Here is an 18,860-nt window from a genome sequence, read left to right on the forward strand (position 1 = left end):
ATGGCTATGAAAAATTTGTAAAAAAAAATGTTGTTCTGTATTATTGTTAATCATATTTCACTAGTTCAAACGCTTACTAGAAACTAGATTTCACAATTTGACTAGATATGATAAATATTATTATTAATGGAATCGGAAGTACAATTGAACACTACAAAAATGAATTTCAATTATTATAAGGATAATGTTTGGTAACAAACTTGGTTTTAGCCTTAAGACTACAACTTCACCTAATATATTTTTATTAGATGTGAATTTTGACAAATCGACCATTAAATTGCATTTTCTTTTTATATTCTTCATACTTATAAATTTTATAGAAAATCAAAGATGATGATGTGTGAAATTAGTAGGTTGAATGCTTTGAGCTTCAACAGTGGTTGGATAACCTAAAAAGAAGAAAGAGATTGTCAAAGGTGACCGAGGTGAAACGACCAAGGACCTTTTGATGATTAAGTCAAGATTTCTCTATAGGACTTAAGTATAGTGAGTAGATGAATAGTAAAAGTGTACCTTGGCTGGATGAGGCTTGACCATTTTATAGAGAGTTTTGGAGTGAGTCTACTTGTTAGACTCTACTAACATCATGGGAGATGTATGGACTTAGTAGGGAAAGTGGAGCAAATTTCAGAGAATTCACCCCACATCTCAGAATAGTGGATCGTGGTCCGATTGTTTTGTGTCCATAGAAAATACTCTAAAATTCACTAAGTGTTAGTTAGTCATCTACACCTTCTTGTGGTGTGAACAATTAATATCTCTTTGGATGACCAGAACCTCCTTGGACAACCTCTTTTCATGTTTGTAGTGCATCTTTTTATTATCTCCCTTCTGAAGATAGTCTTGGACGTTGTTGGGCTTTGGACGACCTATATGGACAAATATGACTTGTTATAATTCACCATCAAAAGATGAATAACGATATCATCAATCAAATGATTAAATTTCAAATTTTTATTGTTTAAAATTATGCATAAAAAAATAAGTTTTATAGATTGAATGATAAATAACATTCAATTTGTTTAAAATTTGACATGTGTATTAAGAACATAAAAAACATGCAATTCAAACGATTAGATTTTTAAAATATGTAACAATACTAATTTTTTGAATACAAATCGTAACCGCTTCATTTGTTTTGATGGAAACCTTACGTAAAGATAATTTTCTGTGTTTTTTAGTATTTGGTAGTATTAGGAAAAAACGAGTTAAAAAAATATCTTTGGTCTCAAAAAAAGTATGGCTTAATTTTAGAGATTGTTTTTCACTAAATTTTTTTTTGAAAAACAACTTTATCTCATAGCAAATTTACTCAAGGAAATTAGGAGATTTTTTTAAAAAACTCATTTAAGGTTGTTACCAAATATAGAAAAATGAGATAAATTTATAAAAAAAATAAATTTTGAAAAATTATTCATTTTTTAGAAAACAATATCTCCTTTTGTTTGGCTATTTTTTTTTTTTTTTACTCTAATTACGATAAAACCATAAACGTTATATGAATCATTAAAATGACTTTTTTTTTTTCTTTTTTTTTGATATATATTTTTTTGTTTTTAATGGGAATTAGAATGACTTAAACAAATCAAATGGATCACGTGACTTTTTATTAATGCCGGCTTGCCGAGGAACTTTTCAAAATTCTGTCCTTCAACGAGAACGAACGAACGCACGAACGAGAGGCGACGAGACGAAGAAGAAGATTTTGTCAAATTGTAAGATTTTTCTTTCGTTTAATTAAATTAATTTATTTTTCTTTGCTTCGTTTTGTAATTCGCTCTGTTCTCAAATTGAACTTTCACGCTTCTCTGTAAGATTTCGGTAATCCTTACGTTAAATACTTATTTGCAATTCTCCACTGACTTATATAAATTCACTAACCGTTACATCCAACGTAAGCTTACAAAACCATTTCTAAATTAACATTGGTGCCTTTACATGTCTGAGTAGAAAGAATTGTAGTATTGAGGTTTAGCAAATTATAAGACAGCTGAAATTTTGCATGATATAGGTTGTTGTTGTTGTTGTTGTCTTTGTGTGATTGTATCAGTTTTGTGACAACTTTATTGTAAAGCTTTGGTGATTGTTTATTGGGAACTAGAATCTGTAACACAGCTTCTAAACGAGTTATGTGCTCAAAGATTTGACAAGGGGGGGAGGTAGATAAAGTGATTTGAATAATTGGGTTTCCTTCTGATAGTTAAGGATTCCATATGAAAAGCTAATAAAAAGCTTTAGTGGGTGTCTTTCTTCTCGTGGTGTGTGGCCTAGGATGCACAGACACTTCATTTGGGGTGCTGTACTCGTGATGTAACAGTATTATGTTATAATTTTTCAAAAATTGCTCATGTCATCATATCATACCCATATATGTACCCGTGTCTATGTCTATGTCTGTGCATCCTAGTGTGCCCTTATGAATTTTGATTTCACCATGTTTGAGTAGAAAAAAAAAAAATTTAGTATTGAGGTTTAGCAAATTATAAGACAGCTGAATTTTGCATGATATAGGTTTTTTTTTTTTGTCTTTGTGTGATTGTATCAGTGTTATGTCAACTTTTATAGTAAAGCTTTGGTGATTGTTTATTGGTAACTACAATCTGTGACACTGATTTCAAAAAAAAAAAGAATCTGTGACACAGCTTCTAAACAAGTTATGTGCTTAAAGATTTGACACGGGGGGAGGTAGATAAAGTGATTTGGATAATTGGGTTTCCTTCTAATAGTTAAGGATTCCAAATGAAAAGCTAATACAAAGCTTTAGTGGGTGTCTTTCTTCTTGTGGTGTGTGGCCTAAGATACACAGACATTTCATTTGGGGTGCCGTACCCGTGTTGTAACGGTGTCATATTTGCCATATCAAGTTATAATTTTTCAAAAATTGCTTATGTCACCATATCGTACCCGTATCTGTATTTGTGTTCATGTCCGTGTTTGTGCATCGTAGTGTGTATCGTTAGGCTGGAGGAGGATTTGAATCTTGGACGTCTCCAACGGAAACATTAGAAAGTGTCAGTTGAGCTACAAGGCTCTTGGTGTTAGGAAAGACCTTGACTGTAGAAAATTTTAGGAAAATGTGTATAATCGTTATGGACTGGTGTTTTATGTGCATTAGACATGGCTGGATTGTGCCTCATATGCTTCTCTATTGTGTGGTGGCTCACAAATTGTGGTCCTGATCTTTTGCATGTTTTGGTATTATTTGGGTTATTGCTTATTTTGTTATGGAGCTTTTGGCTTGTTGGATGGGCCCTTTTGGCAAATGCATTAATGGGAGAATTTGCAAAACAATTCCCTCACTCATAATGTGGTGTCATTGGAGGGAGAGAAATGCGCCCTTACTTTGAAGGATAAGAATAAGAATTGGTTAAGTTGAACTTCTTATTGCTGAAGACTTTTTATGAATGGACTTCGGCTCCTAGTAACTTCTCTAATGTGGATTGTTTCGGTATACATATCCTTTGTGCAAGTGTATTTTGGATATGCAAAGTTTGAGTTACTGTCACAACAGGAATTTGATATGTTTGCACCCCCCATGGACTTGGTTCAAGCAATTAGTGTTTGGTTGATTCTTGCATTATGTCATGTTCTCCAGCCCATATTGGATATGTATGTGATCTTAGGATTTGAGGTTAGAAGTGTATATGGTGCAAAACTCATTGTTTGTACCTCAAGCATATTTTTGACAAAAAGAGATATCTAGAAGCCATTTATAGTGCATTTGGTTTAGCTATTTTTAGGTGCTTATGCAGTTTGTTTTCTTATGCATAGCTTTTTAAGCCTCACTTTTTTTCTAGATATGAGTTTGCTCTTGCCCACTTTCAACAAATAAGCAAATAAGAGAAAAACGTAAGGAGCTAATCTAAATACACGTTTAGTAACGTTTTTATAAGTACAGAAACAAAAGTAGTTCCTCTGTAAAATTTCATGTTTTGATGCAGCTTTGCTGCTCTCTTTTTTTCCTGATAATTTGATAGTTGGGGGAGGGGGCATTTGAACCCCTAAATGTCTTTGTTGGAAATACCAGGAAGTGCCATTTGAGCTTCAAGGCTCTTGACTCTTTGCAACTATTACTTGCTTCTGTGAATGAAGGTGTTGTTTATAGTCTGTACAAATGTGAACTGGATGGTGGTTATGCAGGTCCACATAGGTGGTTTTAGGCTTTCAGCTGTGTTTTATGCCTCTATGGTTTCACATATGGATGCATCTGGTGTATTTGTTTTGGAACATTGATTTCAATTCTAACTAGGATAAACTTCGCAGGTGTAATTCTATCTGGTTTTAAAAATTGCTGTTGTTAGAAGGTCAAGATGGTTGCATCAGAAGAGAATAGTGCGCTATTCCCGATCTTCGTCTTGACTGTAATGGCTCTACCTTTGGTGCCCTACACAGTATTCAAGTTATTTCATGCATTCTCTAAAGAGAAAAAGAACATTCACTGCCAGTGCTCTGTATGCTTAAGTTCTGGAAAGTACCGCCAATCCATATTTAAAAGGGTAAGTCTATCTTCCAACTATATCTTATTTTCTTAATGTTTGTATTGGAGGATTTCTCTGATGGCTTGGCTGCATATTAATTGTTTTGGTTTACCTTACAGATCTCAAACTTTTCAACAGGTAGTAACCTGACCCTTGTGCTTCTTTGGATTGTCATGATGGTCTTGGTATACTACATTAAGCATATAAACCATGAGGTATTTGGTACTTCATTTTATGATGCTCCATATTCTTTCCTTTGATAGTGGATGGCTAATTATCATTTACAAAGTCAGGCTGGTACTCATAATGGAACATATTCCTTTGTTTTTCACCTTTTCCTTATTCAGATACAAGTGTTTGAGCCATTCAGCATTCTTGGATTGGAACCTAGAGCTTCGGATTCAGATATAAAGAAGGCGTATAGGAGACTTTCTATTCAATACCATCCCGATAAAAATCCAGATCCAGGTTCAAGTTTTCCATATCTTCATCTTATTTTTTGTTTTCACCTCTGGGTGGCTAGAATGTCTTGTTAAGGACCTGAGCTTATGAAAATTTTCTCCCTCTTTTGTTTCAGAGGCTCACAATTATTTTGTGGAATACATATCAAAAGCTTACCAGGCTCTGACAGATCCAGTATCTCGTGAGAATTTTGAAAAATATGGACATCCAGATGGCAGGAAGGTAGTATTTTTATTTTATTTTTCCCTTCAATAACACATGAAGAAACCCTTTTGCTATGTTTTTTATGTGTTGAAGTGGGGAAGTTGATTTACTTGAACATGTACCACTGAATTAATGTTATATTTTGTTTGAGTCAGGGGATTGAAATGAGTGTAGCTCTTCCTCTGTTTCTGTTAAATATTGATGGGGCATCGGGTGGAATACTTTTACTCGGGATTGTTGGAGTCTGTATCCTTTTGCCCTTGGTGATGGCTGTCATATATCTATCAAGGTCATCCAAATATACTGGAAACTATGTCAGGCATCAAACTATGTCTGCATACTACTACTTCATGAAGCCTTCTTTAGCCCCAAGGTATTGAATTTCTCCAGGCTGATATTTTGGTGCACTTATTTGTCAGTCTTCAACTCCCGCTAAATAGTCACTATTGCTTTGGATTTCTTGCATTGATGAAAAAAAATGTGGATGTAATCAATAGGGTACACTTTTAAACCTTCCTCCAAACTTCTCTTTCTTGATGCTGTTGGCAGGCCCATCTCCTTCCACTAAATGGCCTTTCAGAAGTTTGGCATCAATAGGGGTTGGTGTCAGGCCAAAAGCTTTTCATAAAATGTTTTTAACCACCAAATAAACATTGGGGTAAGTTTTTGTTTTTGGAGAGGGCAAGTAATCTCTTGCTTCCAACTTGTTTTCCACTCTTAAACAGACAATATAAACATAAGATTTTATCTGGTTTTACATTGCTGCCAAATATTCTCATGGTTGCTATAGAGTTTATTCCACTACTGAGTTGTGTGTGCCTGATTTTTTCTTTTTGGTTTTCTTTTATATTACTTCACTTTTACAGCAAGGTCATGGAGGTCTTCACAACGGCTGCTGAATATATGGACATTCCAGTTCGTAGGAGCGATGATGAACCCCTTCAGAGACTATTCTTGTTAGTGAGGAGTGAGTTAAACCTGGACCATAAGAACATTCGTCAAGAACAAGCTAAGTTTTGGAAGCAGCATCCGGCTCTTGTAAAGGTGATTTGCTTGCCATTTTATGGCTCTATCTGGCAGACTGGCACTGTTTCACTTGGGTTCACACACTTAACTTATTACTATTCAGACAGTATTGTTGGTCCAAGCCCAATTGAATCGAGAGTCTGCTGCTCTATCTCCAGCATTGCTGGGTGATTTCAGGCGTGTGCTTGAATGTTCACCTCGTCTTCTTGAAGAATTAATGAAGGTATATTTATGTTTCCTGACCCATACCCTTGTAAAAATTCTATTTATGAAAGGACTTTATTTGAGGATTTTGAAGAAAGTTAACTGCAGTGCTGTCATGGTTGATGGAAAACCTGGTAGTGCTCTATTCATTATCTTTTTTACCTATCTATCTATCTTTCTTAATACAAAGGAGAAAACATATTGTTAAATCCTCTTTCCTGCTCTAAAAAAATTTATGATCCTGTAGGTAATGGAAATCCCTGTTTATCTAGGCCTATTCCAGAATTTTGTGGATGACAAAGGCAAATATATATATATATATATATATATTTGTGGGGGGGTTTTGGTGGGGGGAGTTTGTAATTGAAAATGTTAGCTTGGGTTCACTGCCAGCTTTTGTACTTTAAGGCCTCACTATTTCTAGGTACAGTTGTACTATTACAAAGCTTTATTTTTTAAACAAAATAAGCTCATCCAAAACACTAGGAAATAGTGTTGGGTGTGTATCAGTTGGTTGCATCTTGACAGTTATCTTGATTTTTAACTTCTCCTCTTAAAGGAAACAATTATGTGCTTACACATGCATCTTAGATGCATTTCAGTTTTAATTCTTCCAGAAGTTATGGTAATTGATATGTGCTTTATGGATACAGATGGCAATTCTACCCCGCACTTCTCAAGGGTATGGATGGTTGAGGCCTGCGATTGGAGTGGTTGAGCTTTCTCAAAATTTCACCCAGGTTATTTTTCCTGCCAGAGTTCAGCCCCCCCTCCCACTTTTTCTTTCTTCTCTTAGCTTGACATATTGGAGATCATATGACTGTTTTATGCCTTCTTTGATACCACAGATTTGAACATAAGACCTACGACAACCACACAACACCCTTTTATCCCCTGAGCTTGCATATTGCTACCAACACTCCATCATTCAATTTGTTTTTGATATGAGCTCATTGTTTCCCCTTTCTAGAATAATTCACTTTGGAGACAATCTACGTTTCATGGTCAGATTTTTCTGTAATGCCATAGAAGTTGACATGGATTTTCATGTGATTCTAATACCCTTTTGTTCCTTGTGCTACTTGTTTTCTGGCCAATGGTAACCAACTGCAACCTGGGAATTGCTAACCTGGTATTTAAATGCTCGCATGACACCTCCTGAAAATTATTTTTGGTTTGCTTATATTAATTTTGGCCTGGAATTTAGGAGAATGTTTTGTGCATCTGATTTTGCTGAGAATCTTAGGACTTAATCCCTATTACGTATCATTTGGCATTCATGAATTGGGAATCCAAATGTTCAACTTTTAGTTTTCTAACTCTTATTAAATTTAGTACTATTCTTTTCATCGGTAGTCTTACTAGGAGTGCATTCTCTTTGCAAAACAATGACGCAGGCAGTTCCACTCAGTGCAAGGAAAACAGCTGGAGGATTTAGTGAAGGAATTGCACCCTTTCTGCAGCTGCCACACTTTACTGAGGCCATTGTCAAAAAGATCACACGTAAGGTAAGGAAATTTCTTCATCTTCAGTTTTTTGCCCTCTCTTTGGGAAATTCATGTATCTCCAATAATATTCTGGTTTAGTACCCGCGCTAAAGCAACAGTTTAAGCTTGATCTTCTGTGATAAATTGACACACTGCACTTGTAGTTATCACTTTATCCATTCAGACCTATGATATGCTTATGGTGGTAAGATATTGGATAACAGACAGTATTCAGTTTTTCTTGGAAAAAGATGATCATCAATTCCAACAAATTTGATATGAGTTCTTTTACGACTCACTATTTTTTCTCTACCACTCACAATCTATCATGTCAGTGTTGTGGCAAAAAACTTGTGCCCCTATACTTTCTCATTTGATATAGAGCCTGATTTGACTATCCATATTCTAACTATTGTTGTATGTTACCCTTACTACAATTATTGGTGGGCTGTACAAACTGCAGTATATTGGGGCTCAGGCTTTCCATTTAAATTTAAAATTTATTTCTGTATCCTTTTCTCCTCCCCTTTTTTTCCAACCTGCAAAGAGAAGGGTTGAAAAAGAGAAAGAGTGGAGGTGGGTTCTGTTAGTGTCTCAAAAACTTCATATAATTGCAGAAAGTGCGTTCTTTTCAAGAGTTTCAAGACTTGACCCTACAGGAGCGTGCTGAGCTGCTGACTCAGGTTGCTGGATTTTCTGCTGCTGATTCTCAAGATGTGGAGATGGTTCTTGAAATGATGCCTTCAATAACGATTGATATCAAATGTGAGACAGAGGGTGAAGAGGGAATACAGGAGGGTGACATAGTCACGATGCATGCTTGGATCACACTGAGGCGGGGGAATGGCCTGGTCGGTGCCCTTCCACATGCTCCTTACTTCCCCTTCCACAAGGAAGAGAATTTCTGGTTGCTGCTTGCAGATTCTGTCTCCAATGATGTTTGGCTGTCCCAGAGGGTAAGCTTCATGGATGAGGGTGCTGCGATAACAGCTGCAACAAAAGCAATTCAAGTGTCAAAAGAGGGCTTAGGGTCTAGCTTGAAGGAGATAAGTGCAGCTGTTAAAGAAGCTGTGGAGAAAGTGAGGAATGGATCAAGGTTAGTAATGGGTAAGTTTCAGGCCCCAGCTGAGGGAAATTATAACCTAACTTCTTACTGCTTGTGTGACTCGTGGATTGGTTGTGACAAGAAGACAACCTTGAAGGTGAAAGTTTTGAAACAGAGCCGAGCAGGTACAAGGGCAGGTGACTTGGCAGGAGAGGGTCTAACAGTGGAGGATAAGATTGAGGACGAAGAGGATGAAGAAGAAGAAGGCTTTGATGATTATGAGAGTGAGTACAGTGAAGATGATGAGGATGATAAGAGCACAAATACAAATGGGGTCGGGGGCAATGTCAGTGTCCATGGAGAACACACTGGTTCAAGCTCTGATGGGGAAGAGTGAAAAGTTTCCTTTATTATAATTTTTTTTATTTATTTTCCCTTTTCATTCAAATACATGGAGCAGGCGAGGTCTATACAATTGTTCCTTTGTAATTTCCCATGCTTGGCTTCCCAAAATAACAAGAATACCCTTTACAGTTTCACTTCAAGTAAATCAATTTTGCATGGATAGTGTATTTTGAAGGGTTCAACTAGAAATAGGGTTCAAAATTGAATGACTCTTGATCCATTAAACATGTTGGAATTCATTTTTAATGTACCCCGTTCTAGTTTGGATTTAGTTTGGCCAGGACTGAAGAAATAGGGTCTCTCTCTCTCTCTCTCTCTCTCAGACACACACATTAAAACTGAAGCTCTTACATGTACAACAATCAAGTTTTAGTCCCGAAACTGCTTGTGTAATAGAGTAAAATCCTCCTCTCTTTCCCCTGCTGCTGGTGCAGAGATCAGTGTTGTTTTATTTACGGGCAAACAGGGGCTTTCATTCTGTCAAAGAGAGCTTGGGTTCATTCTTCATCCTCATTGAACTTAGCACTTACCCTTATTCATTTGTTGCTTGTTTCTCGTTTTGTTCCCCCTGGTCAAAACTCAAAAGACAAACAAATAACCGTATGACAGGAATAACCATTAGCCATATTAACGCCCCACCACCCTCAAAATGTTAAACCATGAAGGCAGAATATAATGCCAACTTAGCCTAGTCAATTATTCTGATTTTCCCATAAGCCCCACCTGCAGCTATTCTTTAAGAACTTGAGAACATCCCAAAGCAACAACACTCATGCATTTAACGATAATGCAATGTGTCAATTTCCCTTTTATTCTCAATGGCTAGAAAGTTCATGTATTATCCATACATCTGCATTGCAGAAGAATTGAACTAGACAAGTCCAGTATTTTTCAATATCCTCCAAACAATTTGTATTAATTGTGATAAGATTACAAATGATATAACTGAGTCAGTTTTGTTTTTTCTGAACTCTATTTCCATCAGCTGATAAGGAGTGACCCCCATCCTTGATCATATATGCTTTGCCAAATTTAGAAAGAATATAGAGACACTTTATTATGACATATCATTGCAAATTTGTAAAATTATTTCGCCAAAACATCGGTATCACGAATGATCTTCTTTGAGGGGAGCACAATAGCAGCCACCGGATTTTTCTCCAGTCCACCACCTTCATCAATAATCAGCCTTAGCCCTTCAACATGAAGCTTCCCATGGTGACCACTTACCACAATTATTGGATCCTCAGACAGTTCCTGTAAGATACTATCTAAAATTCAGTTATATTCCATATTTTTATAAGGTTGATGATACAATTATATCTTAATGAATTCACAATGCAATTCCCTAATCAAGTAGGGTAGTAAGTAAAGGAACAACTAAGGCACTATCCTAGATTAAATAAAGCAGCAGATGCAAATTTTGTTAAGGCAGATCAGAGGTATAAGAGTGACATCACCTTTGGGATATCCCATACATTTTTCCTCCCGCTAAGAGCCTCTACCTTGGGAACCCGGGTGTCCCGGGCCCTCAAAAATTTCAGCTGCTCTTCAACATTTTTGTTTCTCTCTAAACCAGCATGCACAGCAATCAACTTACAGTGTGTAATTCCATTCTCAGTTTCCACACAGACATCATTCTGGAAAACATGCATATCACCAAATCCCACAAACTTTAACATTTCTTCCAAGAGTTTAGATCAATTTACAATCAACTGGCTTAATATTGCCCATAGTTCACAGCATGTTACGGGGCTTTTGAAAAACAAGAAAGAAAAGCAACCAAAACAATCCTGACCTCTTCGTGCACCCAGACCAAATCAGCAAGAAACTTCTTGTGCTCATCAGGAACTGCCTTAACCAAATCTGTGCACAATAAGCTCAAAATCAAAACAAAAACAAAAACGCAACAGTAACAATTACATTTGAAAACCACTAATCATGTACAATATTTCTAGAACTAAGATTTACAATTCCCAATACTTCAGATGTTCAGCACAATAATGCAAGCAGAGAAATGCAAAAGCTACTTCCAATTTATTGCCAAAAAAAAAAAAAACCCTTAAAGCCAATAAATGTGATTGGTGCCCCTTCAAAAACATACTAATTAATAAATAAATTTCTTAATCCAACACATAAAACACACGCATTTAAATCCTCACTATGAACCATATACCCAAAACAGAATTACCACTTGGCATTGAAAAATCAAGAATCAAACAAATCAAACACAAAATCCCAATATTCCAATTTCCATTCAAACAACAAAAGACACACCATGAACTCAATCAAATCAAATAACTTAACCAAGGGTCCCTTTGATTAGACGTTTTGGGAGCCTAAAGTACATTTTAAAACCCAAAACTCCGTTTCACAACAGCAACTCTTCCTAACTTCTTTATAAACGCTCATTTTTAAATCCAAAACACTGTTTTGCAACACCTTATCCAATGCACCCCAAGACCAAATCAAAGAACCATAACACGCAAAACACAACAAACCCACTTCACATTAGATAACCAAGAGCCAAACAAATCAAACACACCCCATTTCCCAACACCCATCAAATCCCAAAAAAAGAAGAGATCTTTTCCATACAAAACGTACCAGAAGATCCATGAGGAACATCATAGGATTCAAAAGTGGGTCCAGCATCGTAGATAGAACCTTTATACTCAGTCCCTTTAGCAACGTTGAACTTTTCCTTAATATTCCCACCCCATCTCCTACCTTGCAAGTGCATATCCTCGTACCCATCACCTTTATACCAACCTTCTCTCTCCTCCTTATCCTCGTACTCTCTCCAACCCTCCGAGAAGTGGGACCCATCAGGTGGCTTCGGCAACACGCCGAGGAACGCTGCGAAGGCGAAGTCGTGGTTTCCGGACAGGAACACGTGGGTCTGGTTCGGGTACGAGGAGCGCAAGGAGATGAGGAAGTCGATGACCTGGCGGGTGTGGCGTCCACGGTCACAGTAGTCGCCGAGGAAGATGATGAGGGCGGCTTGGAAATCTTGTGGGTCGATGTGGGATTGGAGGTTGGACCAAAGGTTTTGGAGCTTGGTGATGTAGCCGTGTGTGTCGCCTATGCAACAGACCACTCTGGGTCTGGGTTTGGAGATTTGGGTTTGGGTGCTGGCTTCTGGTTTTTGGTCTGACATACTTTGCTTGCTTCCTTTTTTGTACTCTACTTTGTATGTGTTTAACCGTGTGTGTTTATATATATATATATATATATATAAAAGAAAAATTAATGAATGTCCCGAGACTTGATAGTCAAAATATTTTTAAAAAAAGTTGGTGAAACACCCATTTTAGTTCTTACATTTTTAAGCAATTTTTATTATAGTTTTTATTTTTATTTTTTCATTGATTTTAGTTCCTATCCTAAAAAACGCGTCTCATTTTAGTTTCTAATGTTATATTGGAAACGAAAATTGCACAGCTGACAAATAGAAAAAATTAAAAATATTAAAATAATACTCACTGTGTCCACGTGACTTTTTACGTCAGCCTTTATATTAAAAAAATTAATTTATTAATTTTAACTAAAAAAAAAAAAAATAAGAAAAAAACAGAAATAAAAACCAAACTCAGCAAGAACAACAAATTTAAAACCCAGAAAGAACAAGATCAACAAAACACAAACCCAGCAAATTTAAAACCCAAAAATTAAATTCAAACCCTCAGCCCACCAAAACACTTCGTAATCCACCATACCCACGGCTACATCACACCCACATTGACATCGGAAGATCGAAAGCGTGTTCGTTTACCCGTCGTTGTAATTCAAGGGCTTCCAATTGATTTTGAGCCAGAAGATCAAAATATCGCCACACCAGTTCTCGGTCTACCTCGACGCCGGTACAGGCAGAGTGGGAGGAGACGACGCGAGTTGCCACCAGCAAAGACTGGTTCTTCCTCGTGGTCTTGAAGCGATACGACGCAAGAGGTGGCGAAGAACGCAGAGCCGGAGAGAGCTTCATAAAGACGAAGACAAAGAACAACAACAACAACGCTACGATTCTTCTTCTTCTTCAATGAGTTTCGTACAGAGAATGAGCAAGAAACCCAAACCCACCGATCTATAAAACGATTTCCATGACCAAAGACCCAAAACCCAAGACCCACGGTTTCCACCATGAAAGAACCTTCATGCAAACCCACATCCCAGGCAAACACGAGCAAGAAGAAAGCAGCGTCGACTAAGAGAGGAGATGGTTTTGTTGTCAGGTGAGGTTGATTTCGTTTGGGTTTGATAGTTTTGAATCTGAGGTTGAAGGTAGTTTGGTTTCAACTCTATGGTTTGGATCGGAGGTTTGTGTTTGGTTTCTCAAAAAGTATAAGAAAATTTGGGTTTTGAGTTTTGATTTTTGTGTTTGATGTTTTGGTGGTGTGGGGGTTTGAAATATGAGTTTGAATTTAATTTTTTGGGTTTTAAATTTGTTATTCTTGCTGGGTTTGGTTTTTATTTTGTTTTTAATTTTTTTTAAAAAAAAAATTTAGAGGCTAACGTGAAAGCCACGTGGATACAGTGGACATTATTTTAGTATTTTTAATTTTTTCCGTTTGCCAGCTATGCAATTTCTGTCTCTGATGTAATGACAAGGACTAAAACGAGACGTGTTTTTAGGATATGGACTAAAATCGGTGAAAAAAAAAGTTAGGAACCAAAGTAGAAATCGCGTGAAAATGTAGGGACTAAAATGAGTTTTTTGCCAAAAAATTTTAGATGAAAAAAATAAAATAAAATAAATTGACAATTTTTTTTCTTCTATTTTTCATAAAAATAGTATTAAAATTTTCCTAAAATAGTTTATTAACAAATAATCTAGCTGTCAACCCATAGGTTTGTGTATGTGGAGGAGTTTGTCTGTGGATATTGATGCAATGGGGATTGGAGGTTGAGGTTTTACGCAAATTTTGTCTGTTTGAGAATTCAAAAAAAAAAAAAAAAAAAAAGATTATAAGAGAAATTATAAGGTACATGTGATAACTACGGAAGGTAGCCAAAGCCTAAAACATGAAAAAGCTGCTAAATGCATACATTTGGAGGTGGAATGCTGTGTATGGGTGATTTGGATTTGGTGCAATAGTATCGTAAGAGTATTTGTTTTAATTTGTGCAAAAATTCAAAACACTCAATATAAGATTATTTAATTTACATTTTCTTTCTTTATACATAACAACTATTATCTATTCTCTTCCTTCTTTCTCACGATACGAAAAAAAAAAAAAAAGCAAAATGAATAATGCCATAGTAAATTCTCTCATTTATAGCTTAGGGTGACTTTGTAATTCACACTCACGAATATTCAAGACAATTTAAACTCTTGCATTCTTAATCCATCTCTTCAATATGAATTATTTTGGATTATCATCTTAATATTTTCATCTTCTAGAAACACTTTCAAAATATGGCTACGCATGAACAAAACGAAAGAGAACCAACTGAAAATATCAAAGCCATTCAAAATATGTGACAGTAAATTAAGAATATAATGTTCAATATGCACCAAATCATTTTGATGGTTCTATTTATACTGTAGGACAAATGAACAATAGCAACTTTTATCGACAACCAGAGAAAAGAATACAAATACACAAGATGGAAAAAAAAATTACATTACAATAAAAAGAAGTAACTATTTTGCTTTCCATTTGTAGCTACTTTTACACAACTGCTTTCCTACCGTACGAGGAAGGAAAGGAAATCAGACATAATAGAGGGAGTTCAGAAGGAAGAAACGAAATGACTAGGATGGACCATTCCATTCTTTTATAAGCCTTCCACTCAAAAGTGAAGTAAACCATTTACTCCCCTCATTGGTTGAGAAAGAATTATGTTTTTATCCTTCATTCTATAAATAGAATTATACAAATAAAACATAATGAGCATAATAGTCAAAATATATATAATTTATATATTTTCCTATCCTCCCTTATAAACTCCAAAGAACACTAGAAGAAGAACAACGAATTCCACTCCTTCAAAATTTACCGATTTCGTTCATTTACAAACTCCCAAACATACTGTAGACTTGTGGTGTGTGTATAACTCAGGCAAGTTATCTCCTTTGGAAGTTGAGGAACTTGATGCCATAGGCAAACGCAAAGACGAAAATGAGAACAAAGCCAATATGGGCCGCTACAACAGCTGGAAGGAAGTCATGTTCGAAACCATAGGATGTTTTGAGGTACTCCTTTATTGTCACGCTACCTGCGCCAGGAATCTCAAGCAAACCATCTATGTCACCAACTTGAGAGGCTACAAGACCATATAGTGTCCAAGCCACAGGAGAAGCCCAGTAGTACCACCTCCACCATATGGGGATCAGCTGCAATGTGTAGGCAAGAGTGAGTTTTGTATGCAAAGAGAGTGGACATAATGGCAAAACCGAGTTGTTGAGTTAACATATATTGAGTAAGAATAACATACCTTCCTGGAAATGAGGAAACCAGAGAACAAATTCCAGAAACTGAGGAAGAATGACATACAAATGGCAGCAATATGGTGGCTTGGTGTCAGTGCAACAAGCATCATGCCGTACAATGTGAAGTAGATATAGCATGTAAGTATGAAAAAGTAGAACAAAAGGAACTTGGCTGCTGTCCACTCAACCCGATCATAGAGTAAAGGATAACAGTGTAAACAAAAGTTTGAACTGCAATGAAACCATCTCAATGGCCACCTGCATAATTAGGATAGTGCTTTAGCCCTGTATAAATTAAGTTTTCTTGATGGCAAGATACATTCTGTTGTCAATTTGGAGTTACAGTCCTACTAGAAAGAGACAAATTGCATTTGACTTACCTGAGCAAATGCATAAGGCAGTTCAGAAAATCCAGCAGCTTTTCACGGTAGAAAACTGTTCTCTCAATGGAGACAACAGACTGCACTGCAGAAGCATTTGTGCCACCAAGGAAAAGCACAGCAGCATACATGGCTCCCAAAAGATTCATTCAAGTCTTGTTGTTGGCCCTGTAACAAAACAATTAGAGTTGATATCTGATACAAGTACCAATGAAAATGAATATTAAGCAGTGGTGCTTTGATCAAATAGATCACATCTACATTCATGCAACCCTTTTAATGACAGAAAACTAAGACAATCAACTAAAGAAAAAATTCAAGACTTACATCTTTGTCCTTTGTCCCAAGATTAGACCAAATATACACCAACGACTATAGTCATTAAAAACCGGATGGCATTGTACTGAGGGTTTCTCCAATAAGACAATTGTTTCCAGAAACAAGCGTTCACTGAACAATGAATGATTGGGAGAATTTGGTGAAGTGGAGTCGTTGGAGCCTGCCACCGGAGTACTAGCTCTTGATAATCCTGATTCCTCCTGAAAGAGTGTGAAAAGAAATCAGAATCACAGTACCTGAAATCCCAGGAACGAAGGAAAAAACTTATTACCAAAATAATTAAACTACTGATAAGGAGGAGTTGCAAAAATGTCAGCAAATCCACATGAAGATTACTCTCAACTGTAGGACAGTGACTTCAAGCATCCACGCAGCAGATTATAACCATCCCTAATCTTAGTAATCCTGGATAGCCTACATAGATATAGATATTAGTAAATAGCTAGCAAAATACCTGCTAGTCAATCCCAAGGAATAACACAATCGGTTGAAGTATAAATGAAGAGCATATGTGTAGATACTAGAAATATGGAAAAACTCTTACCATTTGATTCAATAGGGAGCAAACATGAAAAAACATGAAAAAAGATACTCACTTCAAAATATTCTATCAGCTTGTGAGAATTGCGACCGAGAGGGCCAGCGTAACTGACTTGTCCTCCTCTTTTCATCAGCAGTAGCTGCAAAAAGCACAACGCCAAAGTTGAAAACATATTGCAAAATAGATGCATAAGAAACATTTATGGCTTGTTTGGAAGTTTAGAGAGGGAGGAGAGTAGAGGGAAGTAGAGAGGAGGGGAGTAATGGGGAGGAGAGTAGAGGAGAATGATTCCCCTCCACTTTGTTTGGATGTTTTTAAAATTAGTAAGGGGGAATGGAGTAATTAGCCCTTCCCTTTATGTAATTTTGTTAATATAATAAGGGTAAATTATGTAATTTACTTAGTCAATAGTTTATGTACTCTACTCTCCCTCCAAATCTCTCCAATTTGGAGAAATTAAAAATGGGGGGCTAGAGGGAGTTGAAACCCCTCCAAACCCCTCCAAACTCCTCCCCCTCATTTCTTAAAAAACTTCCAAGTAAGGTAATTGGATTACTCTCCCTTCCTCTACTCTACTCCCCCTCTATTTTTAAACATCCAAACAGGCCATTAAGTGACAAACTCTAACAACAAAATTAAGAAAATTGAGCCATACCTCATCAAAAGCTTCAAAAATGTCTATGCTAGGCTGGTGGATTGTGCATACAACAGTTCTCCCAGTATCCACTGTATTTCTCACAGTACGCATAACAATAGCAGCAGCTCTGGCATCAAGACCAGATGTTGGTTCGTCCATGAAGATGATAGAGGGGTTAGCAACAAGCTCCACAGCTATTGTCAGCCTTTTTCTTTGTTCTGTTGAAAGACCATTAACTCCCGGAAGGCCAACTATGGCGTCTCTTATTGGTGTAAGCTCAACCAACTCCATAACTTCATCTACAAACATCTATACCAAAAACAAAAAATAAATATACAAATTAAATAACACACTTAGAACTTGGATCATTAAGCAATAGGAATCCAGACAGGGTGATTAGAAACAAATGAATATGTTCCGAAGTCTAGAAAGATGATTCTAGAAGACCGAGCAACATACCTTTCGTTTGTTTGTATTTATATCTGCAGAGAGACGGAGCCAAGCTGAATATAGGATAGACTCATAGACAGTAACATTTGGTGAATGAATGTCATTCTGTTCACAGTAACCACTAACCCGAGCAAAGGTTTCTTGGTTTTTAGGGTAACCAGAGATATTAATGGTTCCTTCAATGTATCCACCGGTCTTTCTTCCGGCTAACACATCCATAAGGGTTGTCTTCCCAGCACCACTGACACCCACAAGTGCTGTCAATATTCCTGGTCTGAAAGCACCACTGACATCTCTTAGCAATTGAAGACGATCTTCTTCAACTCCTTGACTCTTCATTTCCTGGTATGAAAGACCAAAATTTACATAAGCATTTGGTAGGTAGAATAAAAGTTTGACAAGACCTTAAAGTGATATGATATTCAAAATGTCAATGAAAGCCTAAATTACTTTACCAAAACATGAAAATGTTTAAAAATAAGTTACTTACAGCAGGCATATCCACGTAGTAATTCACATGGTTAAATGCGAGTGAAAGGGGTTGGAAGGGCAAAATCATTCCTCTTTTTGGAGAACTATCTGAAGCACCACTTTCTGAAGAATTTCTCACAGCCATATCAGTACCTGTAAGTGTTTCACAAAAGTTCAGGCATCTCTTAACCATTGAAACACGCATGCATGATTTTTTCTGCTGAAAAATGTGTGGTGCCTTAGAAGTTTATTTTCTTAAATTAGAAACAGATTTCCTGTTAACTTGAGCTTGATCTTG

At 36.6% G+C, this 18,860-nt stretch overlaps 3 protein-coding genes across 4 annotated transcripts in view; 1 reads left to right on the top strand and 2 right to left on the bottom strand.

The window, feature by feature from the left end:
• The first annotated feature begins 1,585 nt into the window (after positions 1–1,585).
• Positions 1,586–9,582, top strand: LOC112009731 (dnaJ protein ERDJ2). Of its 2 annotated transcripts, none has more exons than XM_024042053.2 (11): positions 1,586–1,715; positions 4,264–4,496; positions 4,598–4,693; positions 4,826–4,946; positions 5,056–5,162; positions 5,300–5,517; positions 6,011–6,188; positions 6,274–6,393; positions 7,028–7,114; positions 7,772–7,882; positions 8,479–9,582. In XM_024042053.2, the coding sequence occupies exons 2-11, from the start codon at positions 4,311–4,313 to the stop codon at positions 9,301–9,303; spliced, it is 2,049 nt and encodes a 682-aa protein (XP_023897821.1). In that variant the 5' UTR covers positions 1,586–1,715; positions 4,264–4,310; the 3' UTR covers positions 9,304–9,582. The 2 variants fall into 2 exon arrangements, with proteins under 2 accessions (XP_023897821.1, XP_065635054.1); XM_065778982.1 differs by lacking the exon at positions 1,586–1,715 and adding an exon at positions 1,775–1,810.
• Positions 9,583–10,088: 506 nt separating this feature from the next.
• Positions 10,089–12,522, bottom strand: LOC112009730 (tyrosine-protein phosphatase RLPH2). The gene is made up of 4 exons (XM_024042052.2): positions 11,919–12,522; positions 11,110–11,177; positions 10,772–10,951; positions 10,089–10,568 (listed from the first exon to the last, which is right to left on the bottom strand). The coding sequence occupies exons 1-4, from the start codon at positions 12,469–12,471 to the stop codon at positions 10,398–10,400; spliced, it is 972 nt and encodes a 323-aa protein (XP_023897820.2). The 5' UTR covers positions 12,472–12,522; the 3' UTR covers positions 10,089–10,397.
• A 2,287-nt stretch (positions 12,523–14,809) lies between these two features.
• LOC112009761 (ABC transporter G family member 34) overlaps positions 14,810–18,860 on the bottom strand; it is an 8,773-nt gene continuing 4,722 nt past the window's right edge. The window contains 15 exon segments of the mRNA XM_065778983.1: positions 14,810–15,648; positions 15,750–15,931; positions 15,934–15,990; positions 16,121–16,165; positions 16,168–16,292; positions 16,448–16,574; positions 16,577–16,612; positions 16,615–16,663; positions 16,735–16,814; positions 16,817–16,840; positions 16,843–16,875; positions 17,056–17,143; positions 17,660–17,950; positions 18,101–18,433; positions 18,582–18,730. Of these exon segments, the coding sequence (XP_065635055.1) occupies positions 15,379–15,648; positions 15,750–15,931; positions 15,934–15,990; positions 16,121–16,165; positions 16,168–16,292; positions 16,448–16,574; positions 16,577–16,612; positions 16,615–16,663; positions 16,735–16,814; positions 16,817–16,840; positions 16,843–16,875; positions 17,056–17,143; positions 17,660–17,950; positions 18,101–18,433; positions 18,582–18,730 (1,889 nt within the window). The 3' untranslated portion in view covers positions 14,810–15,378.

The sequence above is a fragment of the Quercus suber genome, unplaced genomic scaffold, assembly GCF_002906115.3.
Source record: "Quercus suber isolate HL8 unplaced genomic scaffold, Cork oak 2.0 scaffold_195, whole genome shotgun sequence".
Lineage (NCBI taxonomy): Eukaryota > Viridiplantae > Streptophyta > Magnoliopsida > Fagales > Fagaceae > Quercus > Quercus suber.

Bases quoted from the DNA above. Each gene is read 5' to 3' on its own strand.
- LOC112009731 (XM_024042053.2), top strand. From the start codon at position 4,311: ATGGTTGCATCAGAAGAGAATAGTGCGCTATTCCCGATCTTCGTCTTG. The intron at 4,947-5,055 runs GTTCAAGTTTTC...CTTTTGTTTCAG, and splicing joins CGATAAAAATCCAGATCCAG to AGGCTCACAATTATTTTGTG. The intron at 5,518-6,010 runs GTATTGAATTTC...TCACTTTTACAG, and splicing joins AAGCCTTCTTTAGCCCCAAG to CAAGGTCATGGAGGTCTTCA.
- LOC112009730 (XM_024042052.2), bottom strand. From the start codon at position 12,471: ATGTCAGACCAAAAACCAGAAGCCAGCACCCAAACCCAAATCTCCAAA. The intron at 11,178-11,918 runs GTACGTTTTGTA...TATTGTGCACAG, and splicing joins TGTTCCTCATGGATCTTCTG to ATTTGGTTAAGGCAGTTCCT. The intron at 10,952-11,109 runs GTCAGGATTGTT...CATGTTTTCCAG, and splicing joins TGGTCTGGGTGCACGAAGAG to AATGATGTCTGTGTGGAAAC.